The sequence below is a fragment of the Neoarius graeffei genome, chromosome 7, assembly GCF_027579695.1.
Source record: "Neoarius graeffei isolate fNeoGra1 chromosome 7, fNeoGra1.pri, whole genome shotgun sequence".
Lineage (NCBI taxonomy): Eukaryota > Metazoa > Chordata > Actinopteri > Siluriformes > Ariidae > Neoarius > Neoarius graeffei.
The window spans coordinates 65,983,650-66,010,051 of NC_083575.1; the positions used below are offsets into that span (position 1 = coordinate 65,983,650).

The following is a 26,402-nucleotide window of genomic DNA, read 5'->3' on the forward strand; positions in this document are numbered from 1 at the left end:
CACCCGGAGGAAACCCACGCGGACACGGGGAGAACATGCAAACTCCGCACAGAAAGGCCCTCGCCGGCCCCGGGGCTCGAACCCAGGACCTTCTTGCTGTGAGGCGACAGCGCTAACCACTACACCACCGTGCCGCCCACTGGTCAAACTCACAAATGAAATTGAGAAAACATTGACTATGAAAGAAGTGATGGTAACAATTTTCCTAGATATTGAAAAAGCTTATGACACAAAGTGGAGAGAAGGACTATTAATCTAACTAAAGAAAATGGGCATTGAAGGGAAGATGTACAACTATATTTTAAATTTCCTATCACAACGCACCTTGAGGGTTAGAGTTGGAGAAGCTGTTTCACAGGAGTTCCCAGTGGAAGGTGGAATTCCGCAGGGTAGTGTGATTAGCCCAATTTTATTTAATATTATGATTAATGATATTTTTGAGAAATTGAACAGAATGAATGATGGTCTACTTTACTTTTAAAACTGTTAATATTATAGTCAGACTGTCTGTTGTTGCCCAAATGAGGATGGGTTCCCTTTTGAGTCTGGTTCCTCTCGAGGTTTCTTCCTCATGTCGTTTGAGGGAGTTTTTCCTTGCCACCGTCGCCACAGGCTTGCTCATTGGGGATAGATTAGGGATAAAATTAGCTCATGTTTTAAGTCGTTCAAATTCTGTAAAGCTGACAATGTTTATTGTTAAAAGCGCTATACAAATAAACTTGATTTGATTTGATTTACTTTATGCTGATGATGCCGTCATTTGGAGAAGGGGGAATAATATCCCGTATATCACTAAAACAATACAGAAGGACTTGTATATCCTAGAACAATGGGGAGTGGAGTGGGGTTTTAAGTTTTCCGTGCAAAAATCACAAGTGTCATACTTCACAAGGAAGAAAGTTCCAGAAAACCATGAAGTCTTACTTTACAACCACCCGCTCAAAAGAGGAGAAGGTTTCAAGTATCTGGGTCTATGGTTAGACAACAAACTCACCTGGAAACAACATATTGAATACATAGAAACAAAGTGCAAAAAGGTTCTGCACTTGATGCGAATGGTTTCTGGTCTTTGTTGGGGAGCAGATAGACAATCTTTACTCAATATTTATAAAGTGTTGATAAGGTCAAATTAGGGCTGTGCGATGTCCCCTTAATTGGCATCGACGATGTTTACAGTGCAAACATCGTGATGGACGATCATATCGTGGGCGGGGGGGGGGGGGGGGGGGGGGGGGGATTTTAATACCACATTATTATTATTATTATTATTATTATTATTAATAAAAGTATTAGATACTCATCTGAGGCTTTGGCACGTAAAGAAAAAAAAGCGCTAGGTGATGTGGAATATTTGGCCTTGATAACGGATATGTGGTCCAGCTGCAACATGATGCCCTATATGTCAGCTACCGTACATGATGTGGACCGAGAGTGGGCAATGCAGTCCAAATGCCTGCAGACGAGTTTCATGCCAGAGACACATTCAGCGGACAATTTAGAAGACGCATTGCGCGAGACACTTGCTGAATGGAAAATAGAGGAGAAAAAGATCGCCTGTATAACAACGGGGCGAATATTTTCACAGCCATCAGGCAATTGAAATGGCCGTGGTTAAGTTGTTTTGGGCACAATTTGAACCTGGCCATAACCAACTCGCTTGCGCAACAGAGGGCCAGTACAGACCGAGCGTTTGGAGTTTGCCGAGCAGTCAACACTGCGTTTGCGCACAACTGGCTTCGGAGAAATGAGCTGCGCAAAGCGCAGGTGGAAATGAACCTCCCCGAGCACTCACTGATCACGGTAAGATATTAATCTGCTCTAACAATGAAAGACTAGTATTCAAACTATGAGAAGAAACTACACTTAAGCTATTACTCATTGTTTATTTACACCATATCAATTGAAGACAGGGGCGTCGTAGAGGGGGGTAAAGTAGGACTAATTCACAGGGTCCTGACTACAGGGAGGGCCCCTGGCTGGGAGGTCCCCAAAAGGAGTCGATTTTTTCCCCTTTCGTTTTTTTTTTCTCTCAATAATGTCAATATATGTTGGTATTTCATGCAAATTCAATGTTCTCTGGGAATACATCGGTTGAAATGTATGTCCCAGCCTGCAAATAGTACCTATATCAGACACCCCCATTATTAATGCACATTGGTTTAGTCCGCCCTCTCGCGGACTTTTGATTGTATGCGCAACGGATTTTTTCATGCTTCGGCATGAAACGCAGCAGACAGTTCTTAGCCAGCAAGGAGCATGTCGTCAAAGAAGAAATAAGGCTTTCAGAAAAGAAAAGAAAAGAAAAGAAAAGAAACGAAAAGAAAAGAAAAGAAAAGAAAAGAAAAGAAAAGAAAAGAAAAGAAAAGGCAGAGGAAACAAGATGAAGGAAAGCAACTGCTTACTGATTTCTTTCCCAAGAAAGGTGAGCCCAAATGTGAAAATTAACAGCAGCTAACTGGTTATCCCATTCAGTTGCATACCACCGTGATAGTAGCCTAAATCAAATAATTCGAAATGAAATAATCTGTCATTTTGTAGGCTACCACATAATTGTGATAGAAGCCCTATTCTTGTCTTAAATTTTTCAGAATTACTATTATAGATACAGTGTGTGTCCCAAAAGCCTAACATAGGGTCGATGTTGGTTCAAAATGTTGTCCAAATATTAGGAAAGCTAATTTATAAAATGAATCCCACTCAGTTTCAGAAAATGTCACAGAACGTTATGATGCCCCAGCCGCAACAGGTGTCAACAACTTGAGAGAAGGTGAGCCTATCTTAGCCTAGATGTAAGGAAAAGCACACTATAAACCTTCTCCACCGGTGTGCGATGCCGCGCGCCCTCCTCAGGGGTGCCATAGACAGGGGCGTAGCACCAAATTTGGGGCCCCAGGAACCACCAGTTCCGTGGACCCCCCCCCCCGCTGCAATTGCATTGATTCCTCAGAAAATATTGCACATGCACAGTTTTTTGTTTCATTTTCTTTATTCATAATATATAAAATTAACAACACCAGAGGCAGTACAACATTTTGAACTGGCCCTCTACAACCATGAAATATATACAGATATAAGCATGCAGTCTATTTGATATGACAGAACGTTATGAGAACTCAGTTTCAGAAAATGTCACAGAACGTTATGATGCCCCAGCCGCAACAGGTGTCAACAACTTGAGAGAAGGTGAGCCTATCTTAGCCTAGATGTAAGGAAAAGCACACTATAAACCTCCACCGGTGTGGGTAGACCGTATCAGCGGATCATCAGATTAACGTTTTTAAAACGATTAGTGTGCACACAGCAACGCCAATACACGATTTGCGTGCACACAGCAACACCAATACACGGATACGCTCGGCTCCGCAGGCATCCTGCGCTCCAAATCACTCCGCCCTGAACAGCGAGTGCCCTCTGGAGGGTGCGCACTTCGGCCCTGCGCAGCTCACAGAGCGCGCGAGTGAAGCGCACTAGCAGTGTTTTCGGGACTGAGCCGCTGTGTGTGTGATCTCAGTGCATATCACTTACCACTTGCAAGTGGAAGGATGGCAAGCCTAAAGACAATCATAACTACACAATGGGCAGTATTTGCATCAGTATTTGCAGTATTTTCATACTTTTATACTCTTTAACGAAAGGTGATGCAAGGCGGAAGTCCGCGCCGTTTTTCAGCAGTCGCGTCACATGACCAACGCCAGCGAATCAGGAAGGTGGATGTCACAGTGACGCTGTCCAATGAGACGCCAGCTAGAGCTCAGCACAGCGTATCCGCGTATTCTGAATGTTTACACAGCACCGGAGCTGACACGATCTGGATTGAATACGTGGACGCTGGCGGATTCCCCTTTCCCGGCGTTTCCAGGCGGTTTAATGTAAACGGACAGTGCATCCGCGAAGAAAACGAGACAGATACGGTCTAATGTAAACGTAGCCTAAGATATAAAATGAAATGTAATCTAAATGGCCACGACATCCTTCACAACACCCATTAATGAGGTCAAGAGATTGTCTTCTTGTCCACATCAAATTTGTAGAGTCTGTCCTCGTTACCTTATGAATGTGAATCGACGTCCATCAACTGCCATGTCAAGGCGGCGGTGCGAATGGGCAGCGCAAGGAGGAAAAAAACAACAACTTCCAATCGCGAATCGTTCTGTCATATCAAATAGACTGCATGCTTATATCTGTATATATTTCATGGTTGTAGAGGGCCAGTTCAAAATGTTGTACTGCCTCTGGTGTTGTTAATTTTATATATTATGAATAAAGAAAATGAAACAAAAAACTGTGCATGTGCAATATTTTCTGAGGAATCAATGCAATTGCAGCGGGGGAGGGAGGGGGGGTCCACGGAACTGGTGGTTCCTGGGGCCCCAAATTTGGTGCTACGCCCCTGTCTATGGCACCCCTGAGGAGGGCGTGTGGCATCGCACACCGGTGGAGAAGGTTTATAGTGTGCTTTTCCTTACATCTAGGCTAAGATAGGCTCACCTTCTCTCAAGTTGTTGACACCTGTTGCGGCTGGGGCATCATAACGTTCTGTGACATTTTCTGAAACTGAGTGGGATTCATTTTATAAATTAGCTTTCCTAATATTTGGACAACATTTTGAACCAACATCGACCCTATGTTAGGCTTTTGGGACACACACTGTATCTATAATAGTAATTCTGAAAAATTTAAGACAAGAATAGGGCTTCTATCACAATTATGTGGTAGCCTACAAAATGACAGATTATTTCATTTCGAATTATTTGATTTAGGCTACTATCACGGTGGTATGCAACTGAATGGGATAACCAGTTAGCTGCTGTTAATTTTCACATTTGGGCTCACCTTTCTTGGGAAAGAAATCAGTAAGCAGTTGCTTTCCTTCATCTTGTTTCCTCTGCCTTTCTTTTCTTTTCTGAAAGCCTTATTTCTTCTTTGACGACATGCTCCTTGTTGGCTAAGAACTGTCTGCTGCGTTTCATGCCGAAGCATGAAAAAATCCGTTGCGCATACAATCAAAAGTCCGCGAGAGGGCGGACTAAACCAATGTGCATTGATAATGGGGGTGTCTGATATAGGTACTATTTGCAGGCTGGGACATACATTTCAACCGATGTATTCCCAGAGAACATTGAATTTGCATGAAATACCAACATATATTGACATTATTGAGAGAAAAAAAAAACGAAAGGGGAAAAAATAGACTCCTTTTGGGGACCTCCCAGCCAGGGGCCCTCCCTGTAGTCAGGACCCTGTGAATTAGTCCTACTTTACCCCCCTCTACGACGCCCCTGGCCATAGAAACGTGGCTGACACTAAGATATAAAATGAAATGTAATCTAAATGATTCGGTCACGACATCCTTAACAACACCCATTAATGAGGTCAAGAGATTGTCTTCTTGTCCACATCAAATTTGTAGAGTCTGTCCTCGTTACCTTATGAATGTGAATCGACGTCCATCAGCTGCCATGTCAAGGCGGCGGTGCGAATGGGCAGCGCAAGGAGGAAAAAAACAACTTCCAATCGCGAATCGTTCTGTCATATCAAATAGACTGCATGCTTATATCTGTATATATTTCATGGTTGTAGAGGGCCAGTTCAAAATGTTGTACTGCCTCTGGTGTTGTTAATTTTATATATTATGAATAAAGAAAATGAAACAAAAAACTGTGCATGTGCAATATTTTCTGAGGAATCAATGCAATTGCAGCGGGGGAGGGAGGGGGGGTCCACGGAACTGGTGGTTCCTGGGGCCCCAAATTTGGTGCTACGCCCCTGATTGAAGATGCGTTTCGGCTTTTAGTGCGCACTTGAACGCGCTAATTTTTCCAATTTATTAGTGTTTGAATTATTGCACCAGCTTTTAAAATCATGATTTAATATTGTTTTTTTTTTTACTGTCTTTACATTTGTCAGAATCACCTTCATTCTTCCCTTTGGTTTGACATTATGGCTTAGAGTGGACCATTTTGTGTCTGAAAGTAGGCCTATTTACCAGATTAAAGTTATTTGACTTCTGCCGAAGTCTGCACTTCACTGCCGTTTGATAAGGTGCAATATTTCCCGACTGAAGTCGTTAATAGTGTCTATTTGTTTGAACAACATGACAAATTTTACATTAAAAGTATAGTGTAGGCTAAAAAGTGAAGTCAAAATTTATTAGTAGTAGCATACTGTATTTGTGTAACCACGTTATGTTCACTAGCACGTCCCTGCATCATAGCCTACATGAACAAGCAGTAATAGAATATTACTTTATAATGATTCATATAATTATGTATTTATAATTATATGTTATATAATATATTTATATATTAAACAAAACTAACTAACTAAACTAACAAAAAACTAACTTTTTAGGTTAAATAGGCCCAGATGATACCGTATATGCATGATTATGACAGGAGGGGGCGTGGTATCACGATGGTGGCTCTCCATCGTGATGGATGACCACCATCGTCGATGGACGATGGCATCGTCTATCGGCACAGCCCTAGGTCAAATATTGATTATGGTTGTGTATGGCTCTGCTTGTAAAACATCTCTCCTGAAACTCGAAAGAGTACACTCAAGGGCCCTGAGAATAGCCCTGGGTGCTATTAAGACAACTCCCATTAGTGCCTTACAAGTGGAGTCAGAGGAAACTCCACTTCAGCTGCGTTTTGCAAAACTGTCATTGACCTGCTGGGTCAGACTACAGTGCAGCACTGACAGTCCAGCCATATCAGTGCTCAAAGATTGTTGGGAATATTCCAAAGAAGCTAAGGGATTTGGATGGAATATTGATGAGTCTGCAAGAGTGTTTGGTTTAAAAAATCTTAAGTTCAGCTCTGCATTGGCTATGAGTAGTGTCCCCGCATGGATCCTCCCTGCTCCAGATGTTAACACAGAATTGCTTACAGCGAAGAAAGATCACTCTAACGAACACAGCTTTGCAATACATTGTAAAACCTATTTGACTTCTACATTCTATGGTTACCTACAGATATTTACAGATGGTTCAAAAGACCCTCAAAATGGTCAGTGTAGTATAGGAATCTATACCAGAATTCAAGAGGACCTATGGATATTGATTGAATAACTTTTTGTCCATATACTCAGTAGAACTAACTGCTATAATTACTGCTTTGAGATGGATTGAAGAAGTCAAACCTTTAAAATCAGTCATATGCACAGACTCACTCTCCATTTTGCAAAGCTTTATCTCTGGAAAAGCAGTAAGAGATGATCTAGTTATTGAAATGAAATAGTTATTGGCTCAACTCAGAAATCTTGGACTCACCGTCCAATTTTGCTGGGTACCAGCTCGTACGGGCCTCAAGGGTAATGAAACTGCAGATAAAACTGCCAAGGAAGCTTTAGGTCACCACTGTATCACAATTCATGTACCATTAGGAAAAAGGGAAGCTAAATCTTATATTAAAGCAGAAATCATGAGTAGATGGCAGGACGAATGGGAGACAGACTCAAAGGGTAGACAGTACTTTAATGTGCAACATCAGGTTGGTGGGAGAAGAATCACTTCAGTGGGGCTTGGAAGAAGGGAGGAAATTACATACACAAGGTTGAGATTAGGGCACACTGGTCTCAACGCCACACTACATGTCTTGGGGAAAACTGATGGGCTTTGTGCTGAGTGTCAGGTTAAGGAAGATGTAGAACACATTCTTTTCTACTGCAAGAAGTACAATGATCATAGGAGAAAATGGTTAGAACAAGAAGGAGATGAAGGAGATATCCATAACATTTTGAAGGAAGAGGGAATGCAGGGAAATAGGATTAAAGCCCTTATGAGGTATCTAACAGATTCAGAATTCTGTGGCCCCATGCATGAACCTGACAACCCATTTGTTCCAAAAATTTTAGTTGGGCATGTCTCTGAACAGTTCATATCAATATCTGCCTTCCCTGAAATTGACGAACCGATAATTAGTTCCACTTCCAGACATGCCAACCCTGTATGATAGCAAACTGTAATGGTTGTTTTGAGATTTGTCCATGTCTGCCAACGGCAGACATAATGCACGCAGAGCGTGCATGGGGGGGTTCCAAAGGGGGGGTGCGCCTTTACATACATATATATATATATATATATATATATATATATATATATATATATATATATATATAATGTGTATGTGTATATATGTGTGTATGGAGAGAGTTTTGATTAATTTTCAACAATTTACACAAAAGAAAAAAATTTAAAACATGATTTATCAACGTTTCTTTAATATTCATACATCTTGTAAGTTGTAGGCAAATACTAAGAATTTTGCTAAAGCAATGAAAATACGAGTCGCTAACAACTGATTTACTATTCCATAACTTGATCACATAATAGACTAGAGATCTACAGACTTACCTTCAAAGCGATTTTGGAGTTGGGAAACATGGCTTTAAAGAGAGGCCCACTGTGATCAGCTGCGGCGATTGGCAGGTTGTGTTCCACGAGAAAATTTGTGAATAAAACTTCAGCTTTTGTCACACTGTCAATCGAGGATCGATCAACGAACATCGAGGTGATCGTCCGGTTAGCACTTCCAGATTTGGCCAAAGTTTGACGCGAGACAGAACTCACGTGCTGTCTGACATCGTAAACACCGGAATGTGCTACAGAGAAATGGACATTACATACGATGCACAACGCATGATTCGCGGATTTTCCTGATTTTGTGATAACTGGATAAAAGGTACTGTATTCCTCTTTAAATTTTTGGTACACGGTCTTAGTTTTGCCGATCGTTTTTCTTGCTTTTTTCGGCGGCGGGTCAGACAGATCGGCTGAACTGTCAGCCATTTTTTGCTTCTTCTAAAGTACAAAATGTGTGCGGGGCTCTTATTGGTCGAAATTTGATAAAATTGCTGAGGTTAACCAATCAGAGACCGTGTTTCTAAAGCATTGGCTGACATTCTAGTAATAGCGCCCTCTCAGGGTATCTGCACATTTTTCAAGTACAAATTTAAAGACTTTTAAGACCTTTTCAAGACCTCTAAATGGAAAAATTAAGACTGTACCATGGCAAAGAAACTGATAAATACGACAACTTAAAACTGTTTTCTGCAATAGTTTTTTTTTTTACTAACTTTAAGAAGAATGCACACAATTGGTGAACAACAGGGTGCATCAATGGCAACTGTTAGACATGCAAACAGCTGAAGCAAAGTCGTGTGTTTTGGGCCTGCAGAACTACTGTAGCAGCAAGGAGAAGACTGGTATTTACTGGAGAAAACACCATGAATCATTTCAAAAACCAAAACAATAAACGGCAAGTAGAACCAGCTGAACAACCTTAGCCGGCATTATTTCAATCCCCAAAGATTATCTTTGATGTGTGATTTTGTGTCTGACAGCAAAATCAGTCTGAGTGTCGTACAGTACACAGCTGGCTGAGGAAGTTCTTGAGTATCTTCTGCATTATAGCAGGTAACAGCATAAACCTGTTTATGCAGTCATACAATCATCAGAGCATTACATTAAACACAGAAAAACAACTGTCACCTTTCATAACCATTATCAATATTAATCAATGTGTTGTAATAACTAAACTAATCATCATCAGTGCAATTGTTATATCAATGTTCATTATTCAAAAATAATCATTAATTATTATCTATAATCCATGAATAATTGTTTGTATTACTACTACTAACTACTTTTTTAATAATAATAAAAAATTAACTCAATTTTATAACATTTTAATAATCACTACTTATTAGCTATATTAATTAATAATTAGAGTAGCAATGATTATAATTCAGTATTATTAATTACTACTTAATTAATAAGCAGTGATTATCAAAATGTAATTTAATAATTAATAAGTAGTAATCATCAACTACTACTTAATTATACTGATAATTAATAAGTTGGGATTATTAAAATGCTATAAAATTGAGTTATAAGATTAGTTTAAATTATTATTAAAAAGTAGTAATAATAATAATTATTATTATTATTAGTAGTAGTGATACAAACAATTATTCATGGATTATAGATAATTTGTTTTTAATAGTGAACATTGATATAACAATTGTACTGATAATAATAATAACAACATTAACAAGTATTACTAGTAGTGTTATTGTTTATTATTATTATTATTAGTAGTAGTAGTACAGTTATTTTATATCAATGTTCACTATTTAATTTGTTTGTATTCTACCAATTACTACTTTTTAATAATTATTTGTAATAATTTTTAATAACTTAATTTTATAACATTTAATAATCCCTGGTACTTATTAATCACTAATTCATAAGTAGTAATGATTACTAATCAATAATAATTACTACTACTAATTATTATTAGTGGTTGTTAATATTATTCTTATTATTATATTAAAAACACTGTTGTAGACGATAGGTAATAAAACTAAACTTTTTATACAAATTATTTATATTGTATTATATTTAGAATTATTGTATTTTCTGTAGTTCTTTTTAATTGAGTTTTGAAATAAAGGCTGTTTATATATTTATATTAAACTTAGTACAATAAACAATGTTAATTTTGTAAAAAATGATGCTAATCATTATTATTATTAGTAGAAGTATTTCCTTTTAGCCCCATTTTCCACCTGACTCTTGTGCGCATGCGCGAACCCCCCTGCGTTTCACTCCGGAGTGCTTGACCTCTAACACACGCGCGCGCGCCTCGTGTCCGTGAAAAGCCAGTTTCCCAGTGGGCGTGTCTCCAGCGCTGCGGTACCGGCTTTAAACACATTTGTGCGATCCAGCGCTTTTTATCGCAAACGAGTCTTCTCCTTATTTTGGGGTCGCTTTCTAGCGCCCGCGTAAGCTACCTGCGCATCTCTCACTCTTTACAACCACCACACCACACCACACTTCCTCCAGTGGCCTCCTAACGTCAGCTCTTGATCTACGGAACGCACAGAACCAATGCTGCCCCCAAAAGGTGCGCTGGTCACTTTTAAAATTACGGTTCAAAAAATAAATACATTTCACTCGTTCGGTCCAATATTAAATTTAATACCTCCCTTTCGAAAATTCCAGTCATTCCAAACAATTTAAGACATTTTAAGGCCTTGAAAACCGAAAGTTGTATTTAAGACTTTTTAAGGACCCGCGGGAACCCAGCCTCTGCCGGGGTACTGGGAAATCGCAAGTGTGGGAATTCTGGCGGCAAATTTGAAAATATCAATTATGAGCAAAAACCGTGATAATCGACTTCAAAGTCGTAATAGCGTAATTGGACCACCGAAACCGTAATGATTACGGGCAAACCGTAATGGTTGGCATGTCTGCACTTCTGTAATACAGGTAGCAGCACTATCTGCTGAGCATATAATCAAAATATTTTTCCATGCATGAACCTGACAACCAGCAAAATCCAACATGGCAGCGCCCATGGGAAGACGTGCAAAGACAGCTGCGAGAAGGCTGTCCTTTCAGGAAGTTATTAGTGAAATCCTGAGAGGTATATATATATATATATATATATATATATATATATATATATATATATATATATATATATATATATATCTGTGATCACAGAACAACCAAGCAGTACTAGAATTAAAAATTTTCAACATTTACATTGTGTGGGACGCATTCAATTTATCTGGACCGCTGTAGGCTGGCTTACTACGCCTATCACATTTGAAATGGGAATTATGTGTGTATTGCTGCTTATATTTCGTGCGGTCCTACAACAAAACATGTTAATATGCAATACTTAGGAAACCCTTTGAAACATTCCAAGTCTATACACTATCAAGTAGATTTATTTTGCAGGTTGTCTTTCATACGCTTGTGATGTGCCTCAGAAGACATAGTATATGGACCGGTGTGCAATGCCATTGGGGCCTATACCATATAAACTAGCCGTGGAAGGCTTAAAACTAGATGATTTCACAAGTTTCTTCATTATTCAGTTGTTTCATTTGAAACCATGTTGTTGTTGTTTGCAGTTAATAAAGTATTACTTTGTAACCAAGTAGTAATGCTACTTTTTTAATGTTTTACCGTGAATGAACCTGACAACCTGGGGGTTGTCAGGTTCATGCACCAGATTCTTCATTGGGGATATTCACCTCATATACATATATCTGTATTTTTCTTAGCTGTTTAAAATTTTCACCATTGCAATTTTCAGACTGGGCGGCACGGTGGTGTAGTGGTTAGCGCTGTCGCCTCACAGCAAGAAGGTCCTGGGTTCGAGCCCCCTGGCCGGCGAGGGCCTTTCTGTGTGGAGTTTGCATGTTGTCCGTGTGGGTTTCCTCCGGGTGCTCCGGTTTCCCCCACAGTCCAAAGACATGCAGGTTAGGTTAACTGGTGACTCTAAATTGACCGTAGGTGTGCATGTGAGTGTGAATGGTTGTCTGTGTCTATGTGTCAGCCCTATGATGACCTGGCGACTTGTCCAGGGTGTACCCCACCTTTCGCCCATAGTCAGCTGGGATAGGCTCCAGCTTGCCTGTGACCCTGTAGAACAGGATAAAGCGGCTAGAGATAATGAGATGAGATGAATTTTCAGACTAACTGGAGACATGTTAATGAAACCCTTACAAACCTCAAATCTATGTCTGGTTGACTGATATCAAATTTACGGATTATTATATTCAGATTCAATTTTCTCATTTTTAAAAATATGTGGGTTATCAGGTTCATGCATGGGGCCACAGAATTAATGGGAAGAATTTAGGTTATTTTATTTTTCTACCTTTTTTTTTGCCGTGCCAAGGCTTGACCTGACCATCTCACACACTCCTATACAGTAGGTGGCGATATACAATCATATATTATGAACCGACAATAATCAAAAGAAGAAGAAGAAAAGACGCGCATGCAGATATGGATTACTCTTGGAAGTGGGGTGGTTTACCTACTGCTCCGAGCCTAAAACACCTCACAGAGGAAGGATTTGGGCGTCCGAAAGATAAACAGCACGAAGCTGTGCAGGATCTGGTGAAAGCGCACATCGAGTCGTTTGATCACGCGGTGACTGATGGACTGGGCAGAGTGGTTCAGGTCAGTGGTGCGCGCTGGGGCTCACGTGGAGCAGGACTGCCATCATTATCATCCACTGACTGTCTAGATGTACATTACATTACATTACATTACACAGGCATTTAGCGACGCAGAAGAAGTGCTGAACTTCTAAACAAGAACTTGTTAGCACTTCCGGTAAATTTCCAGTAAAGGTGCTACTATTAGTCAAGTTTCAAGTCACGTTTATTTGTATAGCGCTTTCAACAATACACACTGTCTCAAAGCAGCTTTACAGAATTTAAATGACTTTAAACATGAGCTAATTTTATTCCTAATCTATCCCCAATGAGCAGCCTGTGGCGACGGTGGCAAGGAGAAACTCCCTCAGACGACATGAGGAAGAAACCTCGAGAGGAACCAGACTCAAAAGGGAACCCATCCTCATTTGGGCAACAACAGACAACATGACTATAATATTAACAGTTTTAACATGAAGTCAGTTTCATTGATGTTATAAAAGGGAACCCATCCTCATTTGGTGATGGGTTGTTTTACAATCAGGGTACAAAGTTTGTGTCACAGGGGTCCAAAATTCAAATTGATTCAAACTGGTTCTTGTACCAGTTTTTAAGTGAAGGACAAGTTAAAGAACAGATTTCAGGTAATTTTTTGATGTGTGTATGGTAGTTTTGTGTAATCTGCTATAAGATGGGAGAAACAAATGAAGTGATTCTCGGAGAGGACTTTTTTTTTTTGATAATTCAGAATCCACTACTTCCATAGTGCTTTTAAATATAAGGCTGTAAGCTTTGTGTTAGTTGTCTCTAATATTTATGTCCCAATATCTTGACCACATTTTAGGATGAAAATAATCATTTTAGATGTGTTATTTTTAGTGCTGTCAAGCGATTAAAATATTTAATCGCGATTAATGTCGCGACTGTCATAGTTAACTCGCGATTAATCGCAATTTAATCGCACATTTTTGTCACATGAAAAACCATTGTGATTCTCTTATCAGCATAAAAACGTGAATGGGCTTACTTTGTATTGCAAAGCATAACACGTCTTGATACAGCTACTGCAAAGTGAACCCTAAGCCGAACACCGGGGCTGGCAAAAGAACCATGAGTGAAGTGATCTACTGTTTGAGTTAGTCTACAACTCAGAGAGACAGGTTACACAGTGACGGTAGGCTTGACATGCTTGATTATAATATAAAGTACACTATTAAGTTTAAGTTGTTCGTTGATAAATATTGCATTGAATCTGATCTTTACTGTTTCAGCTCACTTAACACATTTTGTACTTTTACACTTTCTGCCTGTTGATGCGTCGCGCTGTCCAATCAGAGGCGGCCAAATTTGCATATTACAGGAAGGATTTCTGGGATAGCATTGAGTTTACAGTTCAGAGGGATTTGGCTTCTTTAGACGCTGTCTTCTTAAAACTGAATAAATATTTAAAAAGAGCCAAATGAGCCAGTCTTTTGAACGGCTCTTTTCAAAGAACGGATCACAAAGATGCGGATCCCATCAAAGAGCCATAAATCCCATCTCTACTAGCGCGCCCTGCCCGCGCTGATTCTTGGGGGGGCAGAGGACTCTGGCTGTGTGGGGCGCGGCATTACAGTCCAGCTGCTATCGGTTTTCTAAGCAAAGTCTATGTTCCAAGTTCCTGGCAGTTTCAAAAGCTTATGAAAAACCTACATCATGTCACAGAGCGTTTAATCTCGCGATAAAAAAAATTATCGCCGTTAAAATTGAGTCAAGTTAACGCGTTAATAACGCGACATTTTTGACAGCACTAGTTATTTTATATTGAAAAATTAGCTGTCTCGGAGAGGACTTTTTTTTTTTTTTGACACAATTACATACTAATTTGATCAAAATAGTCTGAAAACTTACTGGCATTCAACATTAAAACTTAACTATGTTTCCAATGATATGGAACCAAATATTTGTTTTATGATATAAAGAATGATTTAAGTGCATCCCTTTTGGAGCTACCTGTGGTCAAAAAAGCACGTTTTCTAAATGACACGAGTAATTTTGCTAAATATGACATGTATTGCCATACATTCACCAAAAATAACGTTATCACAATTTTTTTTTGCACGGTAAATAGAGCTATCACAGGGCTACAATAAACAACCAAGTTTATTTAGTCAAGTCTTCTGATATTGAAGATAAGTGTTAAATGTGATTTTTAGCTTGCGTACCCTGATTGTAAAACAACCCTGATAACAGATAGCGTGATTTTATAAATAACTCACTTCTATAACTGTATCTGTATAGTCACAAAGTACAACTGTGTAACCACGAAAATCACTGTGTAACCAGTGCTAACCACTACACCACCGGGCGGCACGGTCGCCTCACAGCAAGAAGGTTCTGGGTTCAAGCCCAGCGGCTGTCGAGGGCCTTTCTGTGTGGAGTTTGCATGTTCTCCCCTGTGTCTGTGTGGGTTTCCCCCACAGTCCAAAGACATGCAGTTAGGTTAACGTGGGGCGGCCTTGGGCTGAAGTGCCCTTGAGCAAGGTACCTGACCCCTGACTGCTCCCCGGGCGCTGTAGTGTGGCTGCCCACTGCTCTGAGTGTGTGCGTGTGTTCGCTGCTTCAGATGGGTTAAATGCAGAGGATGAGTTTCACTGTGCTTGAAGTGTGCATATGAGAAATAAAGGTTTCTTTTTCTAGTTTTAACACGAAGTCTAGTTTGTTGAAGTTATAAACTGTTCATTGATGGAAACTTGAGTGCAAAACTGTTCATGACAACCGCAGTCCTAAAGTTAGCAAGTCATCTGTAGTCCTTAGGCCTAAAAGTATTACTGTAAGTGGCCAGAGCGTCTTCCAAGTGCGACTTTCGACTGTCCATATGGGGCCGTCCTTCACAGGAGCGATGTGATGAGACTCCAGCCAGATGTAGAACATCAGGATGGATCAGGCAGGTCCGAGGAGCTGTAGTCCTTGGGCATAAAGAGGAACCAGACTCAAAAGGGAACCCATCGTCATTTGAGCGACAACAGACGACGTGATTGTAACATTTTTACCATGGAGTCTGTTTTTGTTCATGTTATAGACTTGGACAACCTTTGTCATTCAGTATGCAACAAATGTACACAGAACGAAATTTCGTTGCAATTTGGCTCAGCACAGAATTAAATATGAAGTGTATTAAATTAAGTTATGCAGCAGCAGAAATAGTATAAAGTGACCTGTGGAATTAGGAAATGTTCAGGTTATAAATAGAAGTTTAGAGTTTGGGTTTGGAGTTCAGCAGTCTGGTGACATGGGGGGGGAGCTGTTGCAGAACCTGGTGGTCCTGCACCGAATGCTGCGGAACTTCTTTCCAGAGGGGAGAACAGGCCATAATGAGGGTGTGAAGGGTCACTGATGATGTTTCTGGCTCAAGACATGCAGTGCCTTGGTGCAATGTCCTGAATGGAGGGAAGAGAAGTCCCAATGATTTTCTCTGCTGTCCTCACCACTCTCTTCACATTCTTCCATTCAGGGGCACTGCAGCCTCCACACCACACAGAGATGCAGCTGGTTAGAATGCTCTCTATGGTGCTTCTGTAGAATGTATTGAGGATGGGCGGGGGCAGGTGGGCTCTCCTCATCCTACGCAGGAAGTGCAGACGTTGCTGTGCCTTCTTTTTTTTTTTTTAAAGATATTTTTTTGGGCTTTTTGCACCTTTATTGGATAGGACAGTGTAGAGACAGGAAATGAGCAGGAGAGAGAGAGACAGGAAGGGATCGGGAAATGACCTCGAGCCGGAATCGAACCCGGGTCGCCCGCATTCATGGTATGGCGCCTTAACCACCTGAGCCACGACGCCCCCTTGCTGTGCCTTCTTTACCAGTGACGCAGTGTTCCATCAATGAAGAGTTCATTGATGGAACACTGCGTCACTGGTAAAGAAGGTAAAGTGGTGAGTGCAAGCAGGGACTCTGGCAAAACTAACTATGGCAGCATAACTAAAAGGGGAGAGCCAGAAGGTAACACAGGCATGAGGGAGCCCCGGGACATAAAGCAGCAGCCACTACACCATCAACAAACTCGAGTGAGTGGGGGACTGACAGCATCCATACATCCCAGTTTACTAAAACGCACTATGCCTGAGGACCCTCCAGATCTACACCTTTACCTCATAAACACCATTAACAAAAGGCTTGACTAAACAGATGTTTTCAGCCTAGACTTAAACACTGAGACTGTGTCTGATTCCCAAACACTACTTGGAAGGCTGTTCCATAACTGTGGGGCTTTGTAAGAAAAGGCTCTGCCTCCTGATGTAGCCTTCACTATACGAGGTACCAGCAGATAGCCTGCACCTTTTGATCTAAGTAGGCGTGACGGGTCATAGAGGAGCAGAAGTTCACTCAGGTACTGTGGTGTGAGACCATTCAGTGCTTTAAAGGTCAATAGTAGTATTTTATAGTCAATATGAAATTTGATTGGGAGCCAATGCAGTGTGGATAAGACAGGGGTGATGGGGTCATATTTTCTAGTTCTAGTAAGGACTCTTGCTGCTGCATTTTGAACTAACTGGAGCTTGTTTATGCACTTATTGGAACATCCAGACAGTAAGGCATTACAGTAATCCAACCTGGAGGTAACGAAAGCATGAACTAGTTTTTCTGCGTCGTGTAGTGACAAATTTCTTATCTTAGCAATATTTCTGAGATGAAAGAAAGCTATCCGGGTAATGTTATCAATGTGAGTTTTGAATGAAAGACTGGGGTCAATAATCACTCCGAGGTCTTTTACTGCTGCACGTGAAGAAACAGAAAGGCCATCCAGAGTTACTGTATAATCAGAAAACTTACTTCTAGCTATATGTGGTCCGAGTGCAAGTACTTCAGTCTTGTCAGAGTTAAGTAAAAGGAAGTTACTATTAGTGTTTACTATTAGTGTAACATCCAGAGATGCATTGCAGTACTCACAGGAGACAGGAAAGTGAAATACATAGATGAGATTGCCTCAAAGACAAGCACTTATGAATATATTGTCAATCAGTGCTCCTATTTGAAGCAAACCTTCAAATAGGAGCTTCATTTTGAAAGTAATGGATTTTGTCCCACTTCACATTAATTTAATAAACTGTAAAATGGATCTTTTAGTTGCATGAATCACTCAAAACCACTCCAGAAATGGCAAATGATTCAGGAAGCTGGTAGCCCATTGTTAGGGAACCATTTGTGACCAAGACAGATACAGTTACAACCCGAAATTTACATACAGTTTCGTAGAAAAAGACAAACTTTTTTTTTTTCCTCCATGTTTGACAGTAAAATTGAGGAAACTTTTCCTGTTTTAGGTCAGGTAGGAGCCCCTATTATTATTATTATTATTATTGGCGGCATGGTGGTGTAGTGGTTAGCGTTGTCGCCTCACAGCAAGAAGGTCCGGGTTCGAGCCCCGTGGCCGGCGAGGGCCTTTCTGTGCGGAGTTTGCATGTTCTCCCTGTGTCTGCGTGGGTTTCCTCCGGGTGCTCCGGTTTCCCCCACAGTCCAAAGACATGCAGGTTAGGTTAACTGGTGACTCTAAATTGACCGTAGGTGTGAATGTGGGTGTGAATGGTTGTCTGTGTCCATGTGTCAGCCCTGTGATGACCTGGCGACTTGTCCAGGGTGTACCCCGCCTCTCGCCCGTAGTCAGCTGGGATAGGCTCCAGCTTGCCTGCGACCCTGTAGAACAGGATAAAGCGGCTACAGATAATGAGATGAGATGAAAGTCAGAAATTTACATACACTTCACTTCATTAGTATTTGGTAGAATGGCCTTTGAACTGTTTAACTTGGATCAAGCGTTTTGGGTCGCCTTCCACAAGTTTCTCACAATACCAGAGGAATGATGCCCTACGTCTGGTTGGAGTCTCATCACATCGCTCCTGTGGAGGACAGTTGAAAGTCACACTTGGAAGACGCTCTGGACACTTACAGTAATGTTTTTATGGCTGAGGACTACAGTTGAATTGCTAACTTTAGGACTGCAGTTGTCATGAACAGTTTTGCACTCGAGTTTCCATCAATGAACAGTTTATAACTTCAACGAAACAAATTTTATGTTAAAACTGTTATCACGTTGTCTGTTATCACCCAAATGGGGATGGATTCCCTTTTGAGCCTGGTTCCTCTCAAGGTTTCTTCCTCATGTCGTCTGAGGGAGTTTTTCCTTGCCACCGTCGCCTCAGGCTTGCTCATTGGGGATAGATTAGGGATAAAATTAGCTCATGTTTAAAGTCATTAAAATTCTGTAAAGCTGCTTTGCAACAATGTCTATTGTTAAAAGCACTATACAAATAAACTTGACAATATCTTGCTGGAATTTTGGCCCATTCCTCCTGACAGAACTGGTGTTGAGTCAAATTTGTGGGCCTTCTTCCTTGCACATGCCTCTTCAGTGCTACCTGTAAATTTTCTATAGGATTGTGGTCAGGGCTTTGTGATGGCCGCTCCAATACCTTCACTTTTTTGTCCTTAAGCCACTTTGCAACTAATTTAGCGGTATGCTTGGGGTCATTGTCTATTTGGAAGACCTGTCCACGTCCAAGCTTTAATGTATTGGCTGATGTCTTGAGATGTTGCTTCAATATATCCACATAATTTTCTTTCCTCGTGACGCCATCTATTTTGTGAAGTGCGCCAGTCCCTCCTGCGGCAAAGCAGCCCCACAACACGATGCTGCCATCACCATACTTCATGGTTGGAATGGTGTTCTGAGGCTTGCAAGCTTCCTCCTTTCTCCTCCAAACATAACGATGATCATTATGACCAAACAGTTAAATTTTTGTTTCATCAGACCACAGGACATGTCTCCAAAAATTAAGATCTTTGCCCCATGTGCAGCTGCAAACTGTAATCTGGCTTTTTTGTGGTGGTTTTGGAGCAGTGGCTTTCCCCTTGCTGAGTGGCCTTTCAGCTCATGTTGGTACAGAACTCGTTTTACTGTGGATAATGATACTCTCTTACCGGCTTCAGCCAGCATCTTTACAAGGTCTTTCGCGGTTGTTCTGGGGTTCGTTTGCAGATTTCACACCAAAGCACGTTAATCTCTGGGACACAGAATCTGTCTTCTTCCTGAGTGGTATGAATTTTGACTTTGTTGCTTTCAGAAAGCTCAAAATAAATTAAAACTTGTGCACCAAATTATTATTTTTCTATTAAAGATGTATATCGTATAATCATTCTGCCACAGAAAAAGAACAGTTCAGAGAAATCACCGAAGGCCAAATATTGCTGTGTTGTTCATGTCTATGATGTAAACATCTGATCACAACCGTATCTTGGGACTATTTCACTGTTTAACAACATTTCAGTTTATCAGATAGCAATCATACCACAGTACTGTTGAATTCTGGACTCTAATTGGTCAGAAGTTGTTGAATAATTTTCAGTAACAGCACCTCTGGAAGTAGTGATTAGAATGACCTTGCTCTAATATGTTATTTTTGTAGTAACAGCTTGCACAGGATGTAGCGGAAGCTCCACGTGAGCAGATTTTAGAATGTGTAATTGTTGATATGGTGAAGCTTTCTATGAGGAAACGTATATTATTATGGAAGGAGTCTCCAGTGTCCACACTATGTAAGACTCCGAGGTAAAGCTGTAACTTTAAATTTTCCATAATGGAAAAGGCTTTAGGACAGAGGACTTTGCATATTGTGCTTTCTTTGTACAACCCCGATTCCAAAAAAGTTGGGACAAAGTACTAATTGTAAATAAAAACGGAATGCAATAATTTACAAATCTCAAAAACTGATATTGTATTCACAATAAAACATAGACAACATATCAAATGTCGAAAGTGAGACATTTTGAAATTTCATGCCAAATATTGGCTCATTTGAAATTTCATGACAGCAACACATCTCAAAAAAGTTGGGACAGGGGCAATAAGAGGCTGGAAAAGTTAAAGGTACAAAAAAGGAACAGCTGGAGGACCAAATTGCAACTCATTAGGTCAATTGGCAATAGGTCATTAACGTGACTGGGTATAAAAAGAGCATCTTGGAGTGGCAGCGGCTCTCAGAAGTAAAGATGGGAAGAGGATCACCAATCCCCCTAATTCTGCGCCGACAAATAGTGGAGCAATATCAGAAAGGAGTTCGACAGTGTAAAATTGCAAAGAGTTTGAACATATCATCTACAGTGCATAATATCATCAAAAGATTCAGAGAATCTGGAAGAATCTCTGTGCGTAAGGGTCAAGGCCGGAAAACCATACTGGGTGCCCGTGATCTTCAGGCCCTTAGACGGCACTGCATCACATACAGGCATGCTTCTGTATTGGAAATCACAAAATGGGCTCAGGAATATTTCCAGAGAACATTATCTGTGAACACAATTTACCGTGCCATCCGCCGTTGCCAGCTAAAACTATCTAAACATGATCCAGAAGTGCAGATGTCTTCTCTGGGCCAAGGCTCATTTAAAATGGACTGTGGCAAAGTGGAAAACTGTTCTGTGGTCAGATGAATCAAAATTTGACGTTCTTTATGGAAATCAGGGATGCCGTGTCATTCGGACTAAAGAGGAGAAGGACGACCCAAGTTGTTATCAGTGCTCAGTTCAGAAGCCTGCATCTCTGATGGTATGGGGTTGCATTAGTGCGTGTGGCATGGGCAGCTTACACATCTGGAAAGACACCATCAATGCTGAAAGGTATATCCAGATTCTAGAGCAACATATGCTCCCATCCAGACGACGCCTCTTTCAGGGAAGACCTTGCATTTTCCAACATGACAATGCCAAACCACATACTGCATCAATTACAGCATCATGGCTGCGTAGAAGAAGGGTCCGGGTACTGAACTGGCCAGCCTGCAGTCCAGATCTTTCACCCATAGAAAACATTTGGCACATCATAAAACGGACGATACGACAAAAAAGACCTAAGACAGTTGAGCAATTAGAATCCTACATTAGACAAGAATGGGTTAACATTCCTATCCCTAAACTTGAGCAACTTGTCTCCTCAGTCCCCAGACGTTTACAGACTGTTGTAAAGAGAAAAGGGGATGTCTCACAGTGGTAAACATGGCCTTGTCCCAACTTTTTTGAGATGTGTTGTTGTCATGAAATTTAAAATCACCTAATCTTTCTCTTTAAATGATACATTTTCTCAGTTTAAACATTTGATATGTCATCTATGTTCTATTCTGAATAAAATATGGAATTTTGAAACTTCCACATCATTGCATTCTGTTTTTATTTACAATTTGTACTTTGTCCCAACTTTTTTGGAATCGGGGTTGTAAGCTGTGTTTTTTATTTTTACTTTAGTGGGGGGGGGGAAGTGTCTGCTGAGGGAAATGTTATATATAATTATTCTATCCACATTCACTGGATATGAGCAATCGCGCACTCTGATTGGCTACTCTACTACTAGGATATCAGCTCATATACCGTGAGTAGAGGAAAAACAAAATGCCGGAATGTGTTGCTGAAACAACCGAGGACAAAATAAGAACTACTCGAAAACAACCCCCCCCCCCCCCCCCCCCCCCAAAAAAAAAAAAAAAAAATTATCAAGTATTTAAAGCTAGACGGCTTTTTGATTTCATAAAATCGGTGAAATTTAGTTCCCTCTGAAATTTGGTCATTGTGATATGTTTTTCTGTAATATCTAAAAAAAAAACCACCAGGCCATTCTGTGGCTGGGAAGTTATTTAATTTGAGGGGATTCCCTAGCAAATAATGTGCATGAAATCGCTCGCTTCGCGCAGTCAAGCAGATGGAGAAAATCTGGTGTGCGCATGTGCAGGTTTACCACCTTCTTTTAGGTTTTACGGCAGCTGGCATCCAGTGTTGCATTACTGCCATCTACAGGTTTACCTTTGACTGTGCACTGAGAGTTCCATCATTCCGTCGCTAAACGAACAGCTGATCACACCGAGGTGCTCGCTGACCGCCGATATTTATTAGTTTGGTCCTGCGTTTCCTTTCCTTCACAACATAACGTCTTTTCTTCTCGCTTTCCGTTACTGTAGTTGGTCTTTCACGTTTCATTCGCACGCTCACGTCCTCCATTTTTCTCTCCAGTTTCAAATTTTTATCCCACAATGCCTTGCACGAACGGGGAAAGCCCACCATGTGATGCATGATGTAGTATCTTGTATTGTGTCATGTTGAAGCAAGCAAAAATAGTGGAGAATTTGGGGCTACGTGACCCTAAATTCATTAATTGTTCTATTAGGGAAAAAAACCTAATTAAACTGGAAGTCTGTGATTTGACTTCAGTAGCTTTCTGTCCACTAAACAAAAATAACTGGGTGTCAGGGAAAATTCTTTTTATGACCTTCACTTGAAAAATCTGAAAGGCAGTCTTCCTTTAAAAGAAACATAAATGGCTAAAATAATATAATTGGTTTTTTTTTTCTTTCCCAATATCTTCTGTTCCACACTCCAACCCAGTTGGTCATCGTAATGCACCTTTAAGTTGGTTTGCCAACTGCCAAAAAACCCTAAAGAAGAAGAAATAGAAAACCTCAAAAAATAGAAAAAAAGGCAACAAAATGTGGAATAAAAGTATTTGATGGTAAGAACATCATTTTTTTTCCCCCCAAGAACTATTTTATTATTATTATTATTATTATTATTATTATTATTATGGGCGGCACGGTGGTGTAGTGGTTAGCGCTGTCGCCTCACAGCAAGAAGGTCCTGGGTTCGAGCCCCGGGGCCGGCGAGGGCCTTTCTGTGTGGAGTTTGCATGTTCTCCCCGTGTCCGCGTGGGTTTCCTCCGGGTGCTCCGGTTTCCCCCACAGTCCAAAGACATGCAGGTTAGGTTAACTGGTGACTCTAAATTGACCGTAGGTGTGAATGTGAGTGTGAATGGTTGTCTGTGTCTATGTGTCAGCCCTGTGATGACCTGGCGACTTGTCCAGGGTGTACCCCGCCTTTCGCCCGTAGTCAGCTGGGATAGGCTCCAGCTTGCCTGCGACCCTGTAGAAGGATAAAGCGGCTAGAGATAATGAGATGAGATGAGATTATTATTATAGCATTTTTCACAAATTGCTACTGCCATTTCGCCGGTTTGTTTACATTCTCAGCGGAAATTATTTTGTCGGACGTTTTGCACAAAGTTTTCTTTATTGAATTTGCAAAAAGTAAAAATGCTCTTTCTCAAAATCCAGTGAATGTGGATTAGAATAAACAGTTATTCCACTCAATCTTGTCGTACATGGCTTACAGCCAACTCGGAGCTACGTGCCTCGTCGGCTATTGGCTCATGTATGACTCGATTTTGTGGAATAACTGTTGAAAATACGGTATAATAGCTGCTTTAACATTGTTAATGGCATCACACAACCCCACTGTTGGTTATTTTCCTGTAACAGAATGCCCTATTGTGTTTTATTCCTTGCATCATCCATTTGTCTGTCTTCAGGCCATTCCTCCTCTGGAGTTCCTGTACAAGGGGGACAGAATCAGCCTATCGTTTGTGGAAGCTGCGATACACAACCCATCTGTGGCCAAAGGAGGAATCTGCAAGGATCTTCGTGTCTATCCTGCTGAGTGTAGAGGAAGGCGGTGTACATACAGAGGAAAGCTCGTGGTAGGACAGACTAACATATTGCACAATAAACCAAAATATCTCAGCATGGTTGCTTGTGTTGCTGACATGAGCCCCTCTTTGTTACCTTTGTGTTTATGTGCACAGGCTGATGTCAGTTGGTCAGTCAATGGAGTCCCTAAAGGAATTGTTAAGCAGTCATTGGGACAGGTGCCCATCATGGTGAAGTCCAAACTGTGTAATCTCCATGGCCTTTCGCCTAAAGAGTTAATAGAGCACCATGAAGAAGCAGAGGTAACCTTTAGATTTTTGATCTGCTTATTAAACAGAAAACCTGCAAATGTCTGCACGCTTATTTTGAGTATGCGTGATGCTTCCTTCATCCTTCTCCACTTCTGTTCTGTAGGAAATGGGAGGTTACTTTATAATTAACGGCATCGAGAAAGTGATCCGCATGCTTATCATGCCGAGGAGGAACTACCCCATCGCCTTGTCAAGACCGAAGTTTAAAAGTAGAGGTCAAGGTTACACTCAGTACGGTGAGTATTAACATTATGCTAACATGGATTTGAATGCAGACGTTTGCATTCCCTTCTGATCAAATGAATATGACGATTGTTTATACCAGCAAAACACTGGGTGCGGTTTCCCAGGCATTCCAAAGATGTTCGTGGTGGGGGAAAAAAAAAATCTAAGTTTTCTATTTCTGAATGCGATATATTCCTTATTATCTCTCTCATCAAAAAATTCCTGTGCAGAGGTTGGCCAAGGATGGCTCACATGACAAATAGTTCCACCATTAAAGGAGAACTGAAGGCAAATTTTTTTTATTATCAAAATTCTATTTATCTCATTTTATTAAATATAGGAATGCATTTTTGATGGCTATTGTCACTGCTATAGCAAGTTATGAGTGTTTGAAATATGCTATGTAATATCAGTCCATATGTCAAAGCAATGGCCGTAAACGAGATTCGTTGAGACCTGCGCGAGACATCGTAGGACGGAAGTAAAACGTACAGCGGAAATCATAGTGACCAACCCTGTGTCCGAAATCGCTCACTCGTTCACTACTCCCTATATAGGGAATTACTATATAGAGGACTATATAATAAGCTCGTTGGTAAAATGAAAAAAAAAGCTTTTGGACACTAGTCCGTCGCGCTGGTATTTACGTCATTACTGTCGCACAGTTAAAACGTGCCAGATCAGTCGGCTGGTGGGTTTTCAAAATAATAAATACATGCATGTATTTTTGTGATATCCATATTATACCGAGCGTATTTCCCACATTTAATCAATACAAAGTACCTGCATCTTTCAGTTCTTCTTAAATCAAGGCTGAGTACTTCTTTGCCGCTGCCTTTTATTAAATCAAATTTGAGACTTTTTCTTTCAGCATGACCGCAATGCATGATGGGATATATTGCTTTGGTTAATAACCATCGTTGTACACTACTTTTCGTGATGCGTTGTGGGATACTTTGTGTGCACTATATAAGGTGTAAATAATCCTCACTGAGGTTTCAGACAGCACTACAAAATGGCGTCCTCACTATATAGTGCCCTAATGGTGAGTAGGGAGCGATTTCGGACACATTGTCAAAAGACACGCGCGCCCTCTCGAATGCTGATGTAATCAAGCTGGAAGTTTTGTTTGTTTTGATAGCAATCAGGAAAGTTTGGAAAAAAAGTAGGCAGTAATTGTCATTTAAACTCGTTTTTGTGCAATATTTCGTTTGGAAAAGAGTTTTCAAAATGGCGGCACTGACACCTGGCTGACACTTCACGTTTCGAAGTCTCGCACAAGTCTCGTGAAGATCGCGCGGATAAGCGATGCCTGCCGTGGACCAAACGAACTACATTCAACAAGGTTAAAAACCGAATAGGCTGATCAAGTATAATATTTAATTGCAATTAGTTGCTGTTACGA

At 40.7% G+C, this 26,402-nt stretch overlaps 1 protein-coding gene across 1 annotated transcript in view; it reads left to right on the forward strand.

The window, feature by feature from the left end:
- The first annotated feature begins 12,794 nt into the window (after window positions 1-12,794).
- The window catches only part of polr1b (RNA polymerase I subunit B), a 37,453-nt gene continuing 23,845 nt past the window's right edge, over window positions 12,795-26,402 (forward strand). Inside the window, exons 1-4 of the mRNA XM_060926256.1 lie at window positions 12,795-12,988; window positions 24,344-24,511; window positions 24,617-24,763; window positions 24,876-25,008. Coding sequence (XP_060782239.1) covers window positions 12,812-12,988; window positions 24,344-24,511; window positions 24,617-24,763; window positions 24,876-25,008 — 625 coding nt within the window. The 5' untranslated portion in view covers window positions 12,795-12,811. The remainder of the gene's footprint in view (window positions 12,989-24,343; window positions 24,512-24,616; window positions 24,764-24,875; window positions 25,009-26,402) is intronic.